Source organism: Gossypium hirsutum, chromosome A05, assembly GCF_007990345.1.
Source record: "Gossypium hirsutum isolate 1008001.06 chromosome A05, Gossypium_hirsutum_v2.1, whole genome shotgun sequence".
NCBI lineage: Eukaryota > Viridiplantae > Streptophyta > Magnoliopsida > Malvales > Malvaceae > Gossypium > Gossypium hirsutum.
The window spans coordinates 32,307,483-32,329,330 of NC_053428.1; the positions used below are offsets into that span (position 1 = coordinate 32,307,483).

A 21,848-nucleotide genomic window follows, 5' to 3' on the forward strand; every position below is an offset into this window, starting at 1 on the left:
AATTCTTGTCTTGCCATTTCTAGCTCAGACGGCATTTCCTCCGAGAAAGGATTCTGGACGGTGTAGTTCGTTGACGAGATTTGCTGACTATTCACCCGTTGCTTCCTCCAGATGTCGTAATCTTAGGTGAGGGTATCAGCATACAGAGCCAGTTCCATCAGATGAATTTTTTTCCAAGACTTTGCAATGTCTCGGACCCTCTTCATATACCCTACACCCGCAAAAGCTAACTCGGACTGTGCTAATCCTCCAGTGGCGGGTATGAATTGTCGCGAAAAAAATTGCCTTTGGACTAATAACGACACGTATCCAACTCCTCCCCATAACCCAAGTAGTGGTACCCAATCTTGATTTCCAACCTTGTATAACAGAACTGAAGGACGGATCCATGGTGCTCTCCAGGTTACATCTTCAGCTCGAAGGTTCTGAAAAACTGAAACCCAATGCTCTTCGGTGACATCCTTTGGCCATTCTCTCTCAAGATAGGCTTCCAACGAGGTGAAATTTTTTGAAAACATGTGGTATGGTGTGCACTCTACTTTCCAGAAATGGCTCAAAATCCAGACATTGAGTAACTGCGCGCATCTGATAAAACGTCCATTCCCCACTTTCCTACAATTGTTTAAGGATCTGAAGGTCTCGGCTAAGATAGTCAAGATAGGGTTGATTCCTTGTTTTAATTTTTCGAAGAAATCCACCACCGCAACTTCTATGTGTCCAAGGACTTTCGGGAAGATGATCAAACTGTAAATGGCCAAAGCAAATAGATTTACCCTTTTCAACATGTCAGGATGGTTCAGAACCAATTCTCGTAAGGAAGACCATGGAATGCAAATGGTTTCATTCTTCTTCTTTATCTGTTTTTCGGCTCATGCGTCAGTCATGTCTGTCAATCTTACTAACTTCTTCTTAAAGGTCATCGGCTTAGGCTCCTTCACATATACTTTATAGAATTACGCATTTTCAACACGAAGCAAAGCAACGTACTCCTCTATAGTCGGAGTCATATCTTTTCGATTGAAGGTAAAACATTGGTAAGCCGGATCCCAAAATTTGACCATGGCTTGGATCAATCATTCGTCTACGTTGACAGCAATCAAATTGGCTATGTCCCCATATCTTTCAGTGAAGATACCCCTAGTGTCTGAGTCCCACTGATTCCAAACCTGAACCAAATCTTCAAGGTTATTCTGGAGAACATTTACAGTATATGTGCTTGGGCAGATTGGCAATACATCCCTCCACTCGACTATCCCCTTTTTCTTTCTGAGTTTTTAGAGACCAGTCCCGAACCATGGCATTCTTCTCGGTTATTTGTATAATTGACTCTTCCATTAGAAACCTATTTTTTGGCAACCAATCTCTAGTCAACACCTTCCTAATATGATGCCTATAATGCATGATGCAAAATAAGAACACAGACAAATATCTTGGTTAGTACAACAAATATGAATCACGGAAAATCAAAATAGAAAGTTTAAATGTCAAGGAAATAAAGGGTAAAAGGCGTTCCTCCCATGTAGTTATTTTGGTGACTATTAACGGACGGAGGTTCGGCATGGCTCTAATTAGGTGGCTCGTACGGTTCACTATATGTGATTTCGATTCTAAACAGGTACTCGAATTGTTCGTACTGTCATCTACTAAGATTAGTACGAAGCTTTGGTCGTAGCCCCAGGCTCACGAGTTTAATTCGAGGGATTACATTTACTTATGCCTATGCGGAGGGACAAGTTAACTCATGAAAGCATAAGTCATATGTAACCCGAAAGTATTCACTAGCCTGTGCGGAGGGACGAGTTAACTCACAAAGGCATAGCATTTACTTTCACTTAAACGGACGGAGCCCGGGTATAGAGCTCATGTTATGCAAGAATGCACGTGCGCGGTGTGTGGGGAGAAACTCACAAACTTTTAAATTTTATTTAAAAACTAAATCAAAACTAAAACCATAAAAATTTAAAGCTTTACAACAACCAGACAAAACAAGTTAGAAGAATATATACAACACGATGCAAATGCATAATTTTTCAAAAACACAATTTTAGGATCACGACTAAATATTAATTTGAACAAGAAACTTTGAAAATTTCGACAACGCGAGTTTAATTCCAGACACGACTCTCAAAAAGGGGTCCCTAGTGGAGTCGCCAGCTGTAGCGACATAAAAATTTTAGCTTTGGTCGCTAATTGTGGCGATTTAGTGAAAACTCAAAAACTGAAGTTTGATTTTTTTAAAAAAAGGGAGTCACAACCGATCTTTTCTCCTAGGTATGATCGGACACCTCATAAATCATCTTTTTTTGGAAAGGCGTTTATTTTTTTTTAAAATGAGGGCCAAATTTAGGTCTACGTGAAAATCCAGAGAAAAATTAGGGTTCAGGAGTCGGTTACGCGCGAGGAAGGTATTAGCACCCTCGCGACGTCCAAAATTGGTATCTTATAAACACGTGTTGTCTTGATTTTCAAAAACACAAGTTCAATATAAGATTTAATCGCGATCCAATTGAAAAGACAAGAATTTTCAATTTTTTTGACTTTTTTAGAAGGATATACCGTTTTAACACGAGTCGATTGATGTTCACCCAACATAGCGATGAAATCGAGGACTTGGTGTTAAAACGATATGTTGCCTCATGCATTAAAATTAATTGGAAAACAAGAATAAGATTTTCGAAATAATGCAAAGCAAGTTGATATGAAATAAAAATAAACAAAAGACAGAAATGCATTGAAGCAAGTAACGAATATGACAATAATATTATAAACGATAAAGATATAATGTAATACTAGAATTGAACATGAAATGAAAACAATGAATGTATATACATAATAATAATATTAAGAACACATACGTAAAATAATATATATATACACGAATAAAATAGTGTAGAAGTATATACTATAATTAAAGCATAACTTGCAATGTTAAAATATATACATAATATATACATGAATAAAATGAACATTAAAAAATGTACATACGTGACATATAGGAGATATATAAACATAATAACATTGAGATAAAATGATAAGTGATAATAGTGAAAATCATGGGTATAATAATAAATATAATGATATACGAAAATAATACTATATGTGAAATGTGTATACAAGAATAATGAAATATATGTACCTGATTTACGAAAGAATCTCATATTCTTAAGTATTTTAGACTTGAAAGGATGCAAAATCAACATCGAGTCGAGCGGTATTAAAATATCTCGTGGAGCTCTCATTTTGTTAAAAGGTAAAAGAACCGGCAGTCTTTATATTCTGGAAGGTTATACAGTGACCGGTGAAATCGGACGTCCCTCGTCTATTACGGAGTTGAAGTCAACTTGTTTGGAGCGAAGGCAACTTGGTCATAGGAGGGAAAAAGGTATGACTGTTTCGTTGAAGAGAGGTTCTCTTTTGGATGCAGGTTTTGAAAAGTTAAGGCAATGTGTTCGTGAAAATCAGACCTGGGTTAGTTTTGATTTGGCAATGTACAAGTCGAAGGCTAGAAGTCTTCTAGTTTCTAAGCACAAATTCGACTCAGTTAATTCCCTGCATAGTTCAAGATAGGCTCGTGGCGGGCTTTGGCAAAGATGACATTGTGGAAATATGAGTCAAGGTGGAGATTTGTTAAATATGACTCCTATTTTTAGTCAAATTTGAAAAATAGTCTTTCAGTTAAACTCTGTTTACTTGTTTTAATCAAACACTGATTAGTTTAGATTATTTTTTTATTATTTGATCTATGAATTTAGCCTATAAATAGGCTCTTTTACAACCTTAGAAAATATATACCCATTAGAGATTAGAACTCATAACACATTTAGAGAATTTTGTGTTTACGTTTTGTGGGTTCTTTGTTTTCGGGGTTTAGTTTTTATCTCCATCTTTTGTACTCTTCGTTCTTTTGTCATTATAGTAAAATTATCTTTGCCCGTGGTTTTTTATCCTTTTTAGAGGGGTTTTTCCACGTTAAATTTGTGTGTTCAATTTCTCAATTTATTCTGCTATTTTCTTGTTCGTTACTTAATCCGGTTAAAATCCTAACAATAACAATAATACTTGAGTGTATACATAATATGTATGAAAACATAATATAGTATTAGAAATATATACATGGGATAATATGGAAATATGTACATAGAGTAATATATACAAAAATATAACTAATAATATTTAAAATAATAATAGGGATATTAAAAATACTTAGTATGTAATATTTAAAATATATACATAATACAAAAACATATATAACGTAATATTAAAATATAAACACAATACGTACATTTTAAAACTAAATAATAATAATAAAAACTATTGATGATACTTCACAAATATATACATATTAATAATATACATAATGATATATAAAGTATAATATTCAAAACACATGTACATAATATATGAAAAAAATATACACGTATAATACTAAAATATTTATGTAATGTATACATATGAGAATAAAAAACACTAGTAATAATTTTACATAAATATATACAAAAATATATTAAGTACATATACACATGCATACATAATAAAATATACATTACTACATATAATAAATACAAAAAAAAATAAGTATGTAAAGATTATAATTAATAATAATAAATAACAGGAAATGAAACAAAATAAATTTGAAAATAAGGCAGTAAATTGACAAAAAGGGCTAAATCGAACTTAAAACAACATTTTGGGGCGAAATTAGAAATAAAATAGCAAGAAAGGACTATCTTGAACACGCGTGGAAACAATGGGGGACAAAAACACAATATTCCCTGTTGACAAAATGCTGTGTAGCACGGGGGGACTAAATTGAAAAGCGCTAAAAATTATGGGGCCAAATTGCAAAATCATAGGAGCTTAATTGCGAAATCTCAGAAAAGCGAAAGGGCAAAATGCGCAATTTGCCCTTCCGCTCAAAAACACGCGAATCCTGACCTGGAGCGGGTCCCGACCCGACCCGAGGCCAAAACGACGTCGTTTTAATTAAAAAGGGGACCAAAACGGTGAGTTTTGGTCCCCTATAAAAGATTTAAAAAAACTTAAAAAATCATTTGGAAAGGTAAAAAAGAAAAAAAAAAGAGAAAATGGGAGAAGGGGAGAGAATCCGGTGGGGAAGCCGGTCACCGGACCCTCACCGGCCGTCGTCCGTCGCCGGCGCCGGCCACCGCGTACGGTGGCCTGATTTTCAAAAAAAGGTAAAATTTTTCCTTTTTTTGTTGTTATTTATTTTATTATTTTATTATATTTTTAGTATATATATGTATAAAATAGGCCTAAGACCGAAACTAAAATGAAAAAAAGAAAAAAAAATCACCTTAAGTTTTCTAGTTTTTGATTTTTGATATCTTTGATTTTCTGACCTTAGTTGTGCTTCAAATGCTATTTTTGTATTATTATCTTTTGTGTATTTTCTGAACTGCCGAGAGAGAGTTTACAAGTTTTTGATTTGGGTTTTTATAACTTTTTTGCACCTATTTTCTATTATGTTTGTCTTGTCTTCTTTCTTGCTTGCAGGGTGGTTGAACGGTGCTGCAGAGTTGGTGGCCGGTGGGCTGACGTCGGTGGCGTGGTGTCAGAAGGTGGTTGCGGCGCAAGTGGGAAGGGGATAGGTGGCTAGGGTTTCTGTTTTTGTTTTGATTTTGGGTTGATTGGGCTTAAGGTTAGGTATTGGGTTTGTTTTGTATTGGGCTAGTGGGTAAGGGTTGGTTTAGGTGGGCTAAGGTTTGAGTCTGGTTGTAAAGGTTTAATTGTAATAGGTTTGAGGGTTTAAATTATTGGGTTACGGGTTTGAAAATGTAAGTGGGCCAAATTGGCCTATAACAGAGGGAAAAATCCAATTTCTAATCCACACACCCGTGTGGTTTCACATGGCCTAAATGGTTGGCCCGTGTAGCTCCACACGCCCGTGTCGTCTACCCGTGTAGTCTTAAATCGCAAACAGTAAGTCACAAAGCCTGAACACACACCCGTGTCTCTGGCTCGTGTGAACCATACACTAAACATCCTCCGCACACGGTTTAGACACACGCTCGTATCCCTAACCCCGTGTGTCTCTAATTCATGAACAATAATTTACACGGCCTACCACACGGCCATGTGGCGCCAGCAGTCATGTTTTTCGGCGTCCAAAATTTGCAGAAAGTCGAGTTTTTGGTACATACCTGAAGTAGTTTTGAAGTAGGATCAACGTAGAGGACTCCTAAGACCTAAAACGAATATTCAATAACCAATTAAGCAATAATTCGTAACAAACGCCAAGATTAAAGCACAACCAAATTCGTTGAAGCGTTTCGACACAAACACAACTCAACACCACAATTACCTTTGTACAAATCCATAATTCACGAATCGAGAACGTTAGGGGAACCGTTATCCTCGATACCTTCTCCTAAAGACAATAGTCAAACATATAAACAAAGGATTCAAACAGTTTAGGCAAGAAACCAACTTTGGTACAGGTGATAACACTAACGATTTTAGTTATAGAACAATCGAAGTCACAAAATTAACGGAAACGAACTTACTTGACAATAAGAGCATATACGAAGTACGAATCTAAGTAACAACCAAGCAGAAAAAGAAAAGAGAAGCAAAAGAAAAGAGCAAAAAAGAAGAAAAAGAAAACAAATGTAAGAAATGAAAAAAAATAGGAAGGAAGAAAAAGGAGAACGTTACATTCTGATTGAACTACCGATCAGAATTCTAACATGTAGCAAAAATAACTAGAGGATATACAAAAGTTTAACCATTAAACCAATAGGCTCATTCTTGACATAAATTCGCACAGAATTAAACTTAAGTCAATGGCTCAAGAGTAGAAATTAATTTAAAATAAAAGAGCAAAACTTCCTAAAAGCACAACTCAAACCCCTAACCTCAAACACATACACAAAGTACATAGCCACAGATACAGAAACTTAATTACGACAAAATTCAACAGTCAGACATTCAAATTTTGGGGCGTTACAAGTGCCTAGCCATGACCACTAAAATCAATCACTTCAATTAGCTATTTTTAGTTTAAGCAAACAGCAACTGTATGTAGCAACATTATTGATGACTTTGATAGAAATCAAATTCTCTCTTCTCGTTTATTACCAACCCGAGCATCAATGTCTAAGTTCCAATCTGACATTGAGAGAGAGGAGTTTGACTGTGAACCAAGTTCAGTTAAACCCAGTAAGGTTCGGCCAAAAACTAATCATGCAATGCCGTACCTCATTTCGTCAGTCGACAAGAAAAAGCAAAATGTCAAGTCAACCAATCATTAAAACGTCGGATTATGTCATAAAAATTAACAAAAAAAATCCAAACAGGTAACAACTAGATTGTGATTTCCACACATGAAGTAGAAGGCCAAAATTACTCCAATTAAAGTAAAAGGATTGTTGGCCAAAAGAATTATTAGTTCAGCAGCTTACATGTACAGTCCTAGCAGGAACGTGATAAAAGCTTAGGCTAATGATCATACAAGTTGACAAGTGTAGAATTTTTACAAAGAAATATTTACAATTGAAAATACACATTATGTTTATAGACATCTAACTTAACTCCGACTTCAAAAGCTTAACTTGAGCTCTCAAGCTCAGGTCCTGGTTTGTTCAAAGCGGACTCGATCAAAATAAAGCACAATAAGAAATTTCATTATTTATATATATATACTATCATCCAAAATAATTCTAGCTTCTTTTATTGGCTAATGCTACCAAATCAAATCACCGACAATTTTCAACAATTACAGTAAGCAGGTGCACGTATATGTCCAAAAGCAGTAGAAATCGAAGAAAAACCATTTTTATCACATAAAAACACGCACCGTGTTACATGGATCTCAAATGCAAAAAAAAGGTTACAAACAAGCTCGTAACAAAGCTATGATAGATATAACAAATACCAACATGACGGCTCTCGTTCCGAGATGACTAATTTTTACTTTCAAACCAATAGCTTTTAGCAGAACCTGACAAAGCTTGGGATGGCAGCCGCTGTATCAAAAACCCATTGATATATTCTCAATCTTTGTGTTGCTCGCCTCTCAAAGTAAATCCAAAAGAGGTGGTTGTTCGGATGTTGGCTTAGCAAAAGTTGTCCTTGAAGCTGAACTTGCCCCCCTACCTCCGCCTCTTCCTCTACCCACAGCTGTTGACGGTGGCGGTGCGAGTTTTGGAGCAGTCTGCTCATTCTTGCTAGAACCAAATATAGACCCCAGATCTGCTGATTTCTGGTGGTTGTAAAAACTCATTGAAGCTGAAATACCACGGTTTTGTTTCAAGAATCCAATACTGCTCTGGGAACTTCCACCGTTCAAAATACCTGTGTTCGAGGTTGAACTCCCATGATTAGGTCTTAGTATCTCCCCAGAGTTCTGGTTGCTGAACCCCCAACTATTGTTGCTGCTCTCTGTTAGGTGATTCATGGTGCCTGGGGTGCTTGTAATAGAACTGAATCCATAATTGTTCATGCCTGGTCCTCCCATAATACCATTGTTAAAAGTTCCAGAGTCATTTGAGGAGGCACTAGGCCGTGGAGGCCAGTTAGCAAAAGGATCTAAATCTTCAAAATTTGATGACAAAGATGTTCCAGCATTTAATTGCTTCTCGCCAATGCCTGACTCTACAGTAACACCTGAAGATGGACGAGGAGGCCACTCTATGTCAACTGCAGGACAAGAATTGGATGTTTGCTGGCTAGATATAGTGGATATTAAGGAAGATTGAGATTGTGTGGGTGCCGATTGAATTGACTTATCATCCAAAATAAAGTGAAAGGATAAATTGTCCTTGGGAGGCTGGTGGGCAGTGTGACTGGCATTGGCAGCTGCTCTGGTAGTAGGACCCCAGTCTTCATCCCATGCTGGGCTGCTTTTTGCAGAAGCCACAGTTCCATTTGCTTTGCTCAAGACTTGAGACTGAAGCCCGTTGGAAGTGGTAGCAGGTTTTAAATCTGGGACTCCAGAATCAGTTACAGTAACCCCACGGTTTTCTTCTATCCTTCTGTGTTAAAACAGAATTAGGAATCGCATCATAAGAAAATGTTAGAAAAAAAAAAAAAAGAGTATTTGTTATTCAGAGAAGAAAAAAATTCATTTTTCATCATGAAAGCACAACAATAATAACTATACCTAAGAATATCCTTGACAAAGAGCATGCATTTGGCAAACTGCTGAACATTCAACTGTTGGGCCGTAAGAAGAGGTGTGAGTAGAGGGAGGATATGCTCTGCGGCGAATTCTACTCCATACTAACAAGATGAATAGGAAAGACAGAAAATGAGCTGTATGCCCTCTGGAGGTTCCAATATAGAATAGAACACAAATTAAGCAACAGAAGGTAGAGTCTGTCATTACCTGCTTGAGAATTGAGTTTGAAACACCTAGCGTACACATAAGTGTTGGAGCAGAATGATCAACGGCTGTGCAACGTTGAATGGTTTGCAAGACATCCAACACAGCCTGTCTATCAAGTGTGTTAACAAAATCTCCCAGGCAGAGCAAAGCACTGACTCTGACCTGCTCAAATAAACATAGAGGTTTAGAAGAAAGTAATCAAAATTAATAGAATAGTGCAGCTATGTATTTTTTTTTTTTTTAAAGAAATCCTTTATAAGATTTTCAAATTTTAAAAATGGAAAAGGCCCCACAATCTACACATAGGTTACATGACATAGCAGTCTCGGTCATGACATCTAAAATTCAAGACTAATAATTTTAATATTGGGTAATTGCCTAAAAAACTCATACATACCGCAGCAATAGTTGTTTTCAGAGCTAAGCCATGAACACGAGGCAGAATGACTTGTTTCACAAGCTGAAGAGCATAAAGAATGAAACACTAATTCAGTAAACATAAGGAATTCCAACAGAAAAGAAACACACAAGAATAAAAATGGACATACAATGTGTTTAATTTCATACCATCAAATCCATATTTCACGTTGTCCAAATTCCTACTTTAATATATTAAAATAAATAAAAGAAAAAGCTGCAATGCATTAAAAATTGGTTAAAGATGCTTGAACAAAATCCAAAAGGCAGAACAGCTAGTTGTGAAGCATAAAAAAGTAATTTTAAATAAATTGTTAAATTTTAGTACCAGCATTATTACTAAGTATCAGAAGCACTATAAAAGCTAAAAAGAACTCAATATTTTGACCAAGCTCATCTTTTAGAATTCTTTAAGATGAAAAAAAGCTAAAAATCCACTATGAAGTTGTTTTAGGTATTGTATGAAACTTAAGACAGGTTAAACACACAATATGATGATATAAAGGGAATGAAGCTCATGCCATGGAGGAGGAAATCTATTTGCCCATTTGATGTGAACCTCGTATACTTGCCGTGAAACTTAGCAACAATGAATGAAATCGAATGCCATTTCCAATAGTGATTCTTGTGAATTTCCATATAATTGATAGTATTGGTCCCTGATTCTACAAAGTTAGCGGGTCAATATTCTGTTTCAATTGATAATATTGGTCACCACTTCTTCATAAGCAACAGGTTTGATAATTTGTGTCTTTGTAACCTATTGGATGATCCCAGGGTTCGATTTCAATCCTTGTTGCTGAGTTCAAGACACGTATGTGAAGTTCACATCAGCACTAGATAGGGATCTTTGCTTTTGAAATAAGAGAAACATCAAAAGTAAATTAATGGAACGAGAAATTTTATGAGTTGATGAACAAAACTTAGCCTAATAAAAAGTGTTGGATAAACTATGAACTGTTTTAATAAAAAAACAACACTGTGAGACAAACCACTATGTTTCTTTACAGTAAGATAAAGGAAAGATGGCTTCTAAGAAACACACATGCATAGACAAGAATGAGATAGAGCATGTTGGTAAAACTAAGCTTGGCAAATTATACAAGAAGAATGCCAAACAAGGCTCAAAATTGCATGCTGTGTTTACCCATTAATCCTCAGACAACTTCACATTTGTTTCATTTCAAATCCATAGAAAATGCAGCTAAGAAAAAGAACAGTACAACTTTATTCTTTCCTTCTGCAGGCAGTGTAATTACCTTCTTTTAGCAACTAAAGAAAAGCTTAAATCTAAGTCTAAAATTCGTACATTCATCTCAGCACCTATAGTCTAGGGATGGTCTACATCATCCAACAATGAACAGGCACAAATGACCGTTACGCTTTTCCCAGTACTTAATAATTGATAATAACAACCACAAATAGTATCCAAGTCAAAAGGAATCCAGAAAATTCTCTGATTGTCTTCTAACAGATTCACAATCCATTTATGATCAGTATTATTGCATAAAACAAAATATAGGAAATGTAAACTTCTGACAATGGCAATCCATTTAAAAAAAAAAGACGACAATCACCTGTGTATCAAGTTGCCTGCCAAGGATTACAGATTTTCTCAAAACTTCCTCTTGTATGCGAGGATCATTATCATCATAAGCTCGAAGAAGCATGGGCAATACATGGGATACTAGATGCTCCGAACTTGTCTACAGCAAATAGAATAACTATAATTAAATGATTGAGAGTGACTCAATAAAACAAGCCTTCGAAGAAAATGGGAAACAGGATGCTGCAATTTCATAAAGGAGCATTTTCAGCAATTATTATTTAGTGGGATTGTAGCACAAAAGTTCAAAAATTTTGAATGGCACCACTGGAGGAAATTATATCAAGCTTATTCATTTACATGATTTTCTCAATGTTTCTGCAATTTTACAGACCCACTAATTAATAGCAGTATAAAGATGACTAACCATAGAAATCTAAGTACACATTATATGTCCTTCAGCTAAATAGTTATGATAGATGCAAAATTGCATTATTTCAAAAAAGGTATCAGAAAATTTTGAGCAATGATGTTTCTCCGGAGAAACACCACATTACTTTTATGAAGTATTTCTCAGTACTTGAAACATTAGAGAGAACAATACCTTATAACCTAAATAAAGTTTAAATATAATATTTAAAAGAAAAAAGAAAGTACAAGGGAAGGGCAGGACGAGTAAAAAAAGGATGCAAAGATAATTGACTTATTAAACCACTTCAGATTTTCTTTTGTTACTAAGAAGTTCTATGCGCTTACTGGTAAATCTGAAGTACTAAAGCTTTATGGTTATATTTGGTATTCGGCATATATATTATAGGATCCTAGTTTGGGTTTGTCTTATCCTATTATGTTTTTGTTTTAAGTTTGCTAGTTTTTTAGAGTCTCAGTAGTTGTTGAAGTCAATTGAAGTGGAACTTCAATTTTCTTAGGATTAGGAAAGCTCCATTCTACATAAATTAAAGGACTCTTTCACTTGGCAGTATTCTATCATTGTCTGATGCAATACACCTTAGATCTGACTCCTAAGGAACCACATCTGTGGAGCTTGGGATCTTTCTTTTCTTCTTGATCATCTGCTGCAGGCAACCTTATATTTGACTACCTTTATCAATCTCTTCTTTTCCTCTTTTTCCTTTCTTCTATTTTCTTTGTTTCTTAAAAATCTCATAGTGAAATTAAAGCCTCACAGCCTAGCTGTCATACATCACTGTGACAATATGAAAGGCAGCAACCAGTATCATCAACTGAAAATGGCTTTCTTGAAAATCAATTGAGCTCCCAAAATAATCAGAAAAGTAGGTTACTAAATACTGTTCCAAACCACAGAGATCTAATTCGTCACTTTTAGCCATATCATGTAATATGCTACAAATTAGCAACTTGTTCATACTCACAAAGAAAACCAGACCACTCTATGCCCTGATTCTATTGAATGAACAAAAAAGAATAGGAAATTTTGTCACTTGAGAGCGTTCTTTAGAGAGCATACTACTTAAGTTATACCTTGTCAATAATAAGCTCCGCACGCTTCACCAGCAACAACAAGGTCTCTCCTGCAGCACTGCTCAGGACAGGCAAAAGAGCTGGCAATGTAACTAGCTCGAAGTCATTTTTATCCTACAAATCATTAGAAGTAACCAGTTCATTACTCAAAACAAGATAGAAACCTAAGATTATACTAGATATAACTATAAAGAGTATTAAGGATTACAACTAGATACATCACTTCATTCACATTTTGTTAACAGAGAACAGAAGATGAACTAAGAGACAATAACTCGCCCTACATTACCTAATGATAAAACATAAAGCTAATTGTGGTCAGGTTAGGTAACATCATGGAAACAGAGCTCAATTAAGAAAGATAAAGTTAATCTGCCATTTAATCAGAAAATATCAAGCATGCTGAAGATATCAAAAGGAATCCCTAGTTTCACAACTATCAAGAAAGATTAGCATGAAGATACTTCAAAGACCAACACAATCTCCACGCAATTCTTTTTGGATTCCAATTGCAAATAATAATAATAATAATAATAATAATAAAACATTCTATTGATATGCCAAAACCTGATTAAGAGAAAAACAAGCACCTGTGACTCGGCAATCGTGAGAACCATTGGCAGAATAATTGGCTGCATAACCAAATTCCTCAGTTCTGCACAAAGCGGAGGAAGTACCTGCATTTAGAAAATATTATGAATTAACTTGTTTTTGTCAGGAAAATGCTATAGATAATATAACTGGATCACTAGTATCAACTCCTCTAGCTCGCTGAACTAAAAATACCAACAAAATAAAAAGGGTGACAGATGACACTTGAAAATCTTGAAGAATATCAAATGCCTCACCCATGAGAGAGAAAGAAGCTGGGAGAAAGGAAGGAGAATACACATGAAAATCACAATATGTTGCTCACTTAATTTCCAAATATTTTTTGAGGAAGACTAATTTTTAACAACTAAAATTTACTTAGGAAAGCAACAGTTAGGAAAAATAAAATCTCAAACCTTATATCGCAACACACGGGAGTCAAAATCTTTCCACATGTCAGATAAAGCTTTTAAAAACTCAGACTTCTGCATGTTATCTCTTTCCTGAAATAAAAAAAAAATCATCACCCAAGAACTTAGCATTTTATAGCTCTTAGTGGCGTTTGATATTTTGACATGTTAAGATTCGAATGTGATTGGCAAGAACATAATATTACAACATTTGGTATACATGGGAAAGTGCTAAGTAAAACCCTAACAAAGTTACATTGATTAAATAATTATTATGATGGACTTAAAATAAATTTAAAATTAAATAATTGTTATGATTTTACAGTTAGAAAAGGTACTGTACAAATACAATGAAAATAAACAAATAAGAAAAATTAAAAAAAAAAAGGTAATTTAGTCTCAGAGATAAAATTTTTAACTTTCCAACTACATGGGAAAGTTAATTATCCATTATTATTCAAAGGAATCACATTATCAAGTTTGAGTGAAAGTAATTCCCAAAGGAAAGTTACAGTCCTAGGAAAGTCAATATTTTTTAACATACCAAAAGCGGGAATCACTCTCCCACCTTAAATTCCTAGAAAAGTGATCACTTTCCATCATACCAAACCCCCTCTTATTTCAAGCAAATTACTCCTAGATGATTGCATTTGATGGGCATATGTTAGACAAGCAAAAATTAAAATGCATACAAGCATGTGGTCGAGGAAACGAAGAGCGCGCAGCCTAGTATCATCCCGGAAAAATGGAGAACCTGCAAATACATTACATCAAATTCAAAACCATTAAACTAATCCAAATAGTAGTGTTTCAACACCAATTCAATAATAATTATGTGGAACTGACAGAACACTTCAAGCCATTTGCTTTAATTTAACTACATATCAAACTTATACATCATGCAGCAGTTTAAAAACTTGATAATAAGAGCCCAAGCTTTTCATTAATAGCAGAAACATAATGCATCAAACTCAAACAAAGCAAATGCAATTTTTTTATTTTTATAATTAATTTTAATTGTTTATGATGTAAAATTAAAGATTTTATATTTAAAATAGAGAAAATAATTTAAAAGTTCTATATAATTTTTTTTTAAATATCATACAAAAGTTATCGATTATTTGTTATTTACTTGAAAAAAAATTAGAAATATTAATAATAATAATAATTGAAACTTTACCAAATAATATCTAAAAGGCATAAAACAAAGCTCATTTTGTCAAAATAAATCAAAAATAAAAAATTAATATGGAAAAACCAAAAACCGAAATGAATTATGATAGACGGTTCAAAAAATCCAAAAAACCTGATCGAACCAATCTCACCATCTTAAAATGTTTAACTCTAAACAAACTTGCATGAGGAGAACAAGCTTTGCCATTCGAAAATAGTTTTTTTTTTTTTCTTTTTGTTGTTTGACATATAAAAAATGACAAGGTCTAGAGACTGAAATTATCCAAGTATTACCAGTAAAATCCAATGCTGATGGCCTGATAGATTCATTTGCAGAGAGCATCCTCTGTAAATCATGGATTAGTTCTGGTGGAACCAAGGAGAAGGCTTCATTGGACAAGTATGTCAACGTGTTCATATACTGCAGGAAAGAAACACTACAATCAACCACTAGTACTATAAAACCAATCTAGAAAGAGCATAAAGCAGAGAAGCTGAAGTATGTTAATATGCTAACTACAGTATTATTATACACAAATTTAAAAAGACAAATAGGGAAGGGGGGGGAATGAATGATATAGAGCTAGTAGCCACAAAGTGCAAAGGGATATACTTTTTGATATGTTTATTTGCAGTTGTTGATTTACAATGTTTTTAAAACACTCTTTGACGCATACTTCTCTAATTTGCATGAGGGAACAAATGGACAGCATGTTGGATGCGTTGCAACATCTGAAAGTGGGGAGCACATATATATCCCATGTGAGTGACTAGAGATAGAAATTGAAATTCTATTTAATTTCTGTTAACTTTTTTTTTTCATTAATTGTACCTTTACTAGTAATAAAGTGCCTAATATCAAACTCTCTATTCTTAATGTTTGATTGTTGATGTCGTGATTACTTGGTTTTCTTTTATTTCTAATACTTTTAGCAATGTTTTAAATAATGGGATTAGTGTACAGTGGGGTGCCATCAATAAAAGGCATACACAAATACTTGATTTAGCAGATCTGCCGCTTATTATGGATTATTGTGTTAGCTCAAATAATCGGAAGATCACAAGAGGGGGTGAATTGGCATCTGAAATCTTTGCAAAGATAAACGGATTGAGAAAAATCAACACCAAAATGCATAAAACTCAGGCCTCACTTGCCTATGTCCTCTTCCTTAGCCTTACTTGCCAAAGAGCTCCCAATTCTCTAACTTAAATTGATATATTTCACGGACAATGTATAACCTTTACAATCTTTATTTTTGTGTATGCTAAGATAGAAACCTCTCCCCTTATCTTTACAATGGCTAAAGATAGAAATCACTCCAGATTTCAAGGCTCAACTAGAAACCTCCCCAATTACAAGTGGAAGTATTGTAAGTTGCAGGGTGAAGCTAATATTTAGAGATTCATGTTCCAAGGAAGATGGTCTAGTTTTTTTTATTACCAAGGAAGGCAGTATATTAATTGACACACTAATATGTCCCTCTCACACGTGTGGTAAGAGGGAGTGGTTTGACACCAACGGAACCTTCAAAAAACTAGTATACTTAGGTGCTGCTTCACCTCCAAAATTTTTGGTATGGCTATTGCTGGTTTTGAGCTATGTGGTGGTAAGCTTATAGAATTTGTGGTCCATCATATTCATCGCAAAATTTTGACGTCAACCAAAGGACTAAAACATTCAAAAACCAAATATTGCAGCTTAGACTATCATAATATTAATTCCTATTTCCTGATGCAAGATTTGTGGAGATAAAAGAAGATAATCTAATACTTGAATTGTCATAATCATGCATGGTAAAAGGTAAAAAGCAACATGTTATGTCTAGATAGAGAATGCTGCAGCTAACACATGTAATACTTGTTTATCAAGCAAATTTTGGATCAATTTGAAAGGATAAAATTATAAATTAGTAAATACCATCTTGACATTGTTGTGACAGTCGAACAAAGGCTTTCGAGCAATTAAATGGTAGGCAAGGCATCCAAAGCTGAAAATGTCAGAAGAACATCCAGCTGAAGATGCTTTACTACGAACCAATTCAGGTGCAGTGTAATTCAAAGATGGCTGAAGAGGAATGACAGAATCTTCAGTATCATATTCCTGCACAGACCACATGAAATCAGAATATAATAGCTAAATACAGATCATTACTGCAACATGGTAACTCCATCCATCATGACGAATGACTTGATAAATTAACATAAGAAGTATACTATATTTATGAAGATAAAGCACCATAGCCAACAAGTCAAAATAAAAAACATGAGAAAGCAAAGCCTAAAAAGTAGAAAGACAATTTACTTGAAATAGAAACATTGACAGCAAAGCCAACAAGGTGCTAAAGAAAGGAGTTAAAATGGCATTCCTAGGATGCACAAACAGTAATAAATATGATAAATATGTATGGCCATAAGTGACTTCTAATCATATTAAGATATAAAAACGCACTACATTCATATTTATCATGCTAAGGCCACCTAACAAAGAAAGCACCACGTTAAGCAAATTATCCATAGTGTATCAGACTACATAACTAATTCATGAGAGTGAGTTTGATTAGAAACAGAGATGTGCTTGACATGGGTAAATTCCAAGTTTTTCCTCACATATACATGGTCAAACCTCCATACCCACATCCATCGGAATAGCAAACTTGTTCCATATTTTGATGTCAGTGGTCAAGTATAAATATTTGAATTAATATGAAAAACATTCTTGAATTTTCTTTGAGTGCAAGAAAGAGTAGCATTTCTTCCCAACTCCACCCACCCTGACAACTGGAGCTAAACCCATAAAATATCAAAGTCTTACTTACAGAATAATGGAAGGCCTGTACATTAGTCAAATCACTAGAGGCCTGGTCTTTTGAGATAGCAAAACCAAACCCACCAAGCTTCCAAGCTCCATGCGATGTAATCAGGACATTCTGCAAAGTACAAAATATTTAGACAAACCTATACAACAGTTATCCGCAGCAATCTATCCAGCAGACAAAAACAGCACACTAAATAAGCTCTTTTATACAATGGAAATTTCATTAAAAGAGGCAATAAAAAGTGAAACAAGCAGCTAAGAGCTGAAGGCCTAAACAAACTAAGTATGAAAAAGACAAAAGTTTTGGAAAAAAAAATAAGAACAAGAGGATGAATCCATGAGGACAGCCATAAACCACCAGTAGTTCTTTATAACAGCAAATCAAAATAATTTTGTAAAAAGGGAACAAAGATCCTGAAGCATTATCAATAGCCATATTAGTAGAAATCAGGAAAATACTTTTACAAAATAAAACATTAAAAAAGGTAAAGAAGTAACCTCAGGTGATATAGCGCAATGAATAAGACGTGCATTGTTATGAAGAAAATCCAAGGTTTCTGCAATCTGAAGCAAACCATGCTTCACCTCCAACAAACCCATTTCCTGTGAAGCAAAGACACATTAAGTTTGCTATAATTATAAAGGACATGATGGTTAAGACATAACAAGATAGCAGATAATTCAAGCACTCAGCATTCCCAGTGAAATTTTCAAGAACAAGTTTTACTCTTATACAAAGACAATTCTAAGACAAACATATTCAATGTTCAACAGCAAGACGAGAGTCAACTTTCTTCCAACCTATAACTCGATAGCATTCCAATGTGTTCCAATAGAGCAAAACTAAAGAAGATTATAGTAAAAGGGACTAAAATTTTATCATTATCCAAATTGGGAACTTGTTCTTAAAAGGGTAAGTATATCATTTGACACTGAAACTACATTCAAAACATCACTTAAATTCCAAATAATCAAACGTATTCTAATGTATTCCACTTCAATGACTTTTACTTGTGATTCCTATAAACCATTAAAAATGTAAGCTGATAATAATTTCAAAATATGTTATAGCAGTAATAGCACCTAAACTTAAAACTTTAACCTTTTACTTGGTCCACTCTGAGAAAATAAGAATATTGTTTTACTACTCAACACTCCAGTAATCTGTCTATTTCTATACTTTCCAACATACCAGTGGATGGGTTAAGGTTGAGACCTCTGGACCAAAAATAAAAGTGAAGACCAAGTGTAAGTCACATATTTGGGCACACCAAATACAAGTCAAACGCCAGCCAAGCATGGTGAAAACCCGAGCTAAAATACTTCAAAATCATAATTAAAAATATTGTGCGTCAATAAATTGTTTAAACAAAAGATTTCATCTTTTTGAAGCCAGGGTCTATAATTAGGTTTTACTTTTTTAACAAACAAGGGGCACCACTTTATGGGGCTTATAACAACAAAGAACCCATTGTCCAAGGAAAAAGTTACATCAGTAATTGCTTAGATCATTGATCCAATACTTCACTAAATGGTTTATAGTGATCACAGGTATGGGAAATTTCTGTGTGGCTAAATAAGACCAGATTATAGAACCTCAATACTATGATTAACCAATTTCTTAAAAGTTAGTTATGATTTCTAAAACTTAAAGATTTCTCTAATCCGGTCTATATTAGTAAGTCTTCTCCTATCTTTATTCTCTATCATCAATTTGCAGATTTGATAACATAGAATACTGACAAGTTGTCAAACTTAAATACATGCTTTTTGAAATTTTCTCAGTAAGTTCAGCAAACACATCACTCAACATAGCTTCCTTTTACCTAACGGATTCCCGCAATTGTCCGATTAAACCCAACTATTTTACAGGGCAGACAATTTCACCAACCAGTTTCCTTGCTGTCTGACACCTTTTGCCTCTAAATAGTAAATATAGCAACAGTGTTTGATCACCAAGCAACCACAATTTCAACACTTGCAAGTGACTTATTTGTAACTTGTAGTCTACAATGCCCATTCCTCAATTTTAGCAATTGTTCTTCTTAAAAGGTCAGATACTCCCAAAGCTTCGTTGATATAGAACAAAAGCAAGCACATTGCTAAGATTATCTAGTAGAAACTATAATTCACCATTTATAGTAATTCCACTAAATTGGGTAAAGCTACTCTAATTCCACAATCAAGCACAAAATTGATCCTAAAGAACTAAAAGCCTTAGTAATAGATAACCCCGCCTGCGCTTGACAGCCAGAGAAAAACCTCATCGCGTCGTTCGATATGGATCAAGATCAGAGAGAAGTACATTACTGAATATGAACATTTACAGTATTACCTAGTAGTACACAAATTGGTCTGCTGAGATCAATTCACAGATTTGGATCAACTATAACTATTTAACATCCAATAATTGATACCAAGCAATGGAGTAATAAAAAAAATTGAAACTGAACCAAATGCAAATTCAATCAGGACAAAGAAAGTAGAGCACGTACCATCCCTTTAAGGTCCTTAGGAACCTGGGCAACATTCTCGACGTTCCCAAGTGTATTAGCCACCGACGCAAACAAAGGCTCCGTAACCATGGCCATCGCATTCTTATTCTCATCCAAAGCCTGCACCACGTGGACCACTCCTGGATGCCTGAGCCTCACCAGCTTTGCAGCATCGGCCCGTATCAGATCCAAGAAAGAATCTTCAGCCACCTTGGAAAGCCCCGCACGCGCACGTGCCTCCGATAGAACCTTCTTGTCCAGCAGCCAAACACATACAGTGGGGTACTGGTGGGGGCGCGTTCCGTCACGCGCCTTGGCGGAGTACAACTTCCAGGCAAGACCTGGGCCTGCAGAGCCGATCTGGTCAAGAAGCTCATAGTCCTGGAGAGCTTTGGGACCGGTCACCTCCTGTACAGTTGTTTGTACGGTTTTCTCGATAACCGCAGCTGTTTTGGCCAGGGCTTGCGTAAGGGTTTTCATGTTGATCGACATTTTTTCTGGGTTTTGTTTTTGTCGGGCATAAAAATGAATGAAATAAAAAAAATTATTTATATGTCCAAGAAATAATTGAAGGAATTAGAGAAGAGGAAGGAAGGACGTAATCAAGCAACAAAAAGAGAAAGAAAGAAAGAAGGAAGAAGAAGGAAAATTCAATTGTGGTCTCTGAATCAGACTTTGGTTCCCCGTTTCTTCCCTCTCTCTATCGGCTTTCCTCCTTTTGTCGATACATATTATGCGCTGTTTCTCCTTAGTTTTATTTAGTCCAAGCCATATCAATTTGACTACATGACTTGGTAGTTGCCTGTATATAAATGTACATATTTTCACCCGAATTTATATAAAATTTTGATTATTTATAAATTATAGTAGACTAGCAAATTTATGCATCAAATTCATAAAAAAGATTAAATGTAGCCAAGTGAAATTATAAAATTAAGTTAAAATTTTGTAATCTCCCTTGTATGTCTATTTACTGTATAATTGTCAAAATATTAAAAAAATATAAATATATTTAAAATAATATTTGTTATTTTATAAAATGAATGAACTTTCGATAATTTTATAACTAAGTTAGAACTCAATTGATAAGTAACACCAACTCAATTAATGGATTAAAAAAAACTAAAATTTATATTAAGAACAAATGAGTTTTTGGTTGAAATGATTAAATTAGATTTTTAAAATTCATTTGTCTCAAGTTCAAATTTCATTATTGTATTATTTTTATAAAAATATAAAAGACAAAAAACACACTCATATTAATATTTATTACTCTGAACGTAAAAGGACATTTTAGTAATTTTTAATTAAATTGATGCATTTGGCTCGTAAAGTCAACTCATTCAGAAACTTAATATAAGTATAAATAGATATATAATATAGATAAAAAAAGACATAAATACCCTCAAAATAATATTTGTTGTTTTGTAAAAGAATTGTGTTTTTGATGATTTTACAATTGAGTTGGAGCAATATTGATGAGTGACACCAATTCAATCAGATTCTTAATATATAATATACATGTATGGTATAGATTAGTCCTAATTGTGAA

General features: G+C 34.5%; 1 protein-coding gene across 1 annotated transcript; it reads right to left on the reverse strand.

Moving 5' to 3' along the window:
* Positions 1–7,662: 7,662 nt before the first annotated feature.
* Positions 7,663–21,102, reverse strand: LOC107957473 (SCY1-like protein 2). The gene is made up of 14 exons (XM_016892988.2): positions 20,297–21,102; positions 18,300–18,404; positions 17,803–17,913; positions 16,905–17,087; positions 15,281–15,407; positions 14,506–14,567; positions 13,820–13,906; positions 13,403–13,489; positions 12,813–12,926; positions 11,341–11,469; positions 9,744–9,806; positions 9,347–9,508; positions 9,122–9,240; positions 7,663–8,993 (listed from the first exon to the last, which is right to left on the reverse strand). The coding sequence occupies exons 1-14, from the start codon at positions 20,786–20,788 to the stop codon at positions 8,036–8,038; spliced, it is 2,799 nt and encodes a 932-aa protein (XP_016748477.2). The 5' UTR covers positions 20,789–21,102; the 3' UTR covers positions 7,663–8,035.
* Between the last annotated feature and the right edge of the window lie 746 nt (positions 21,103–21,848).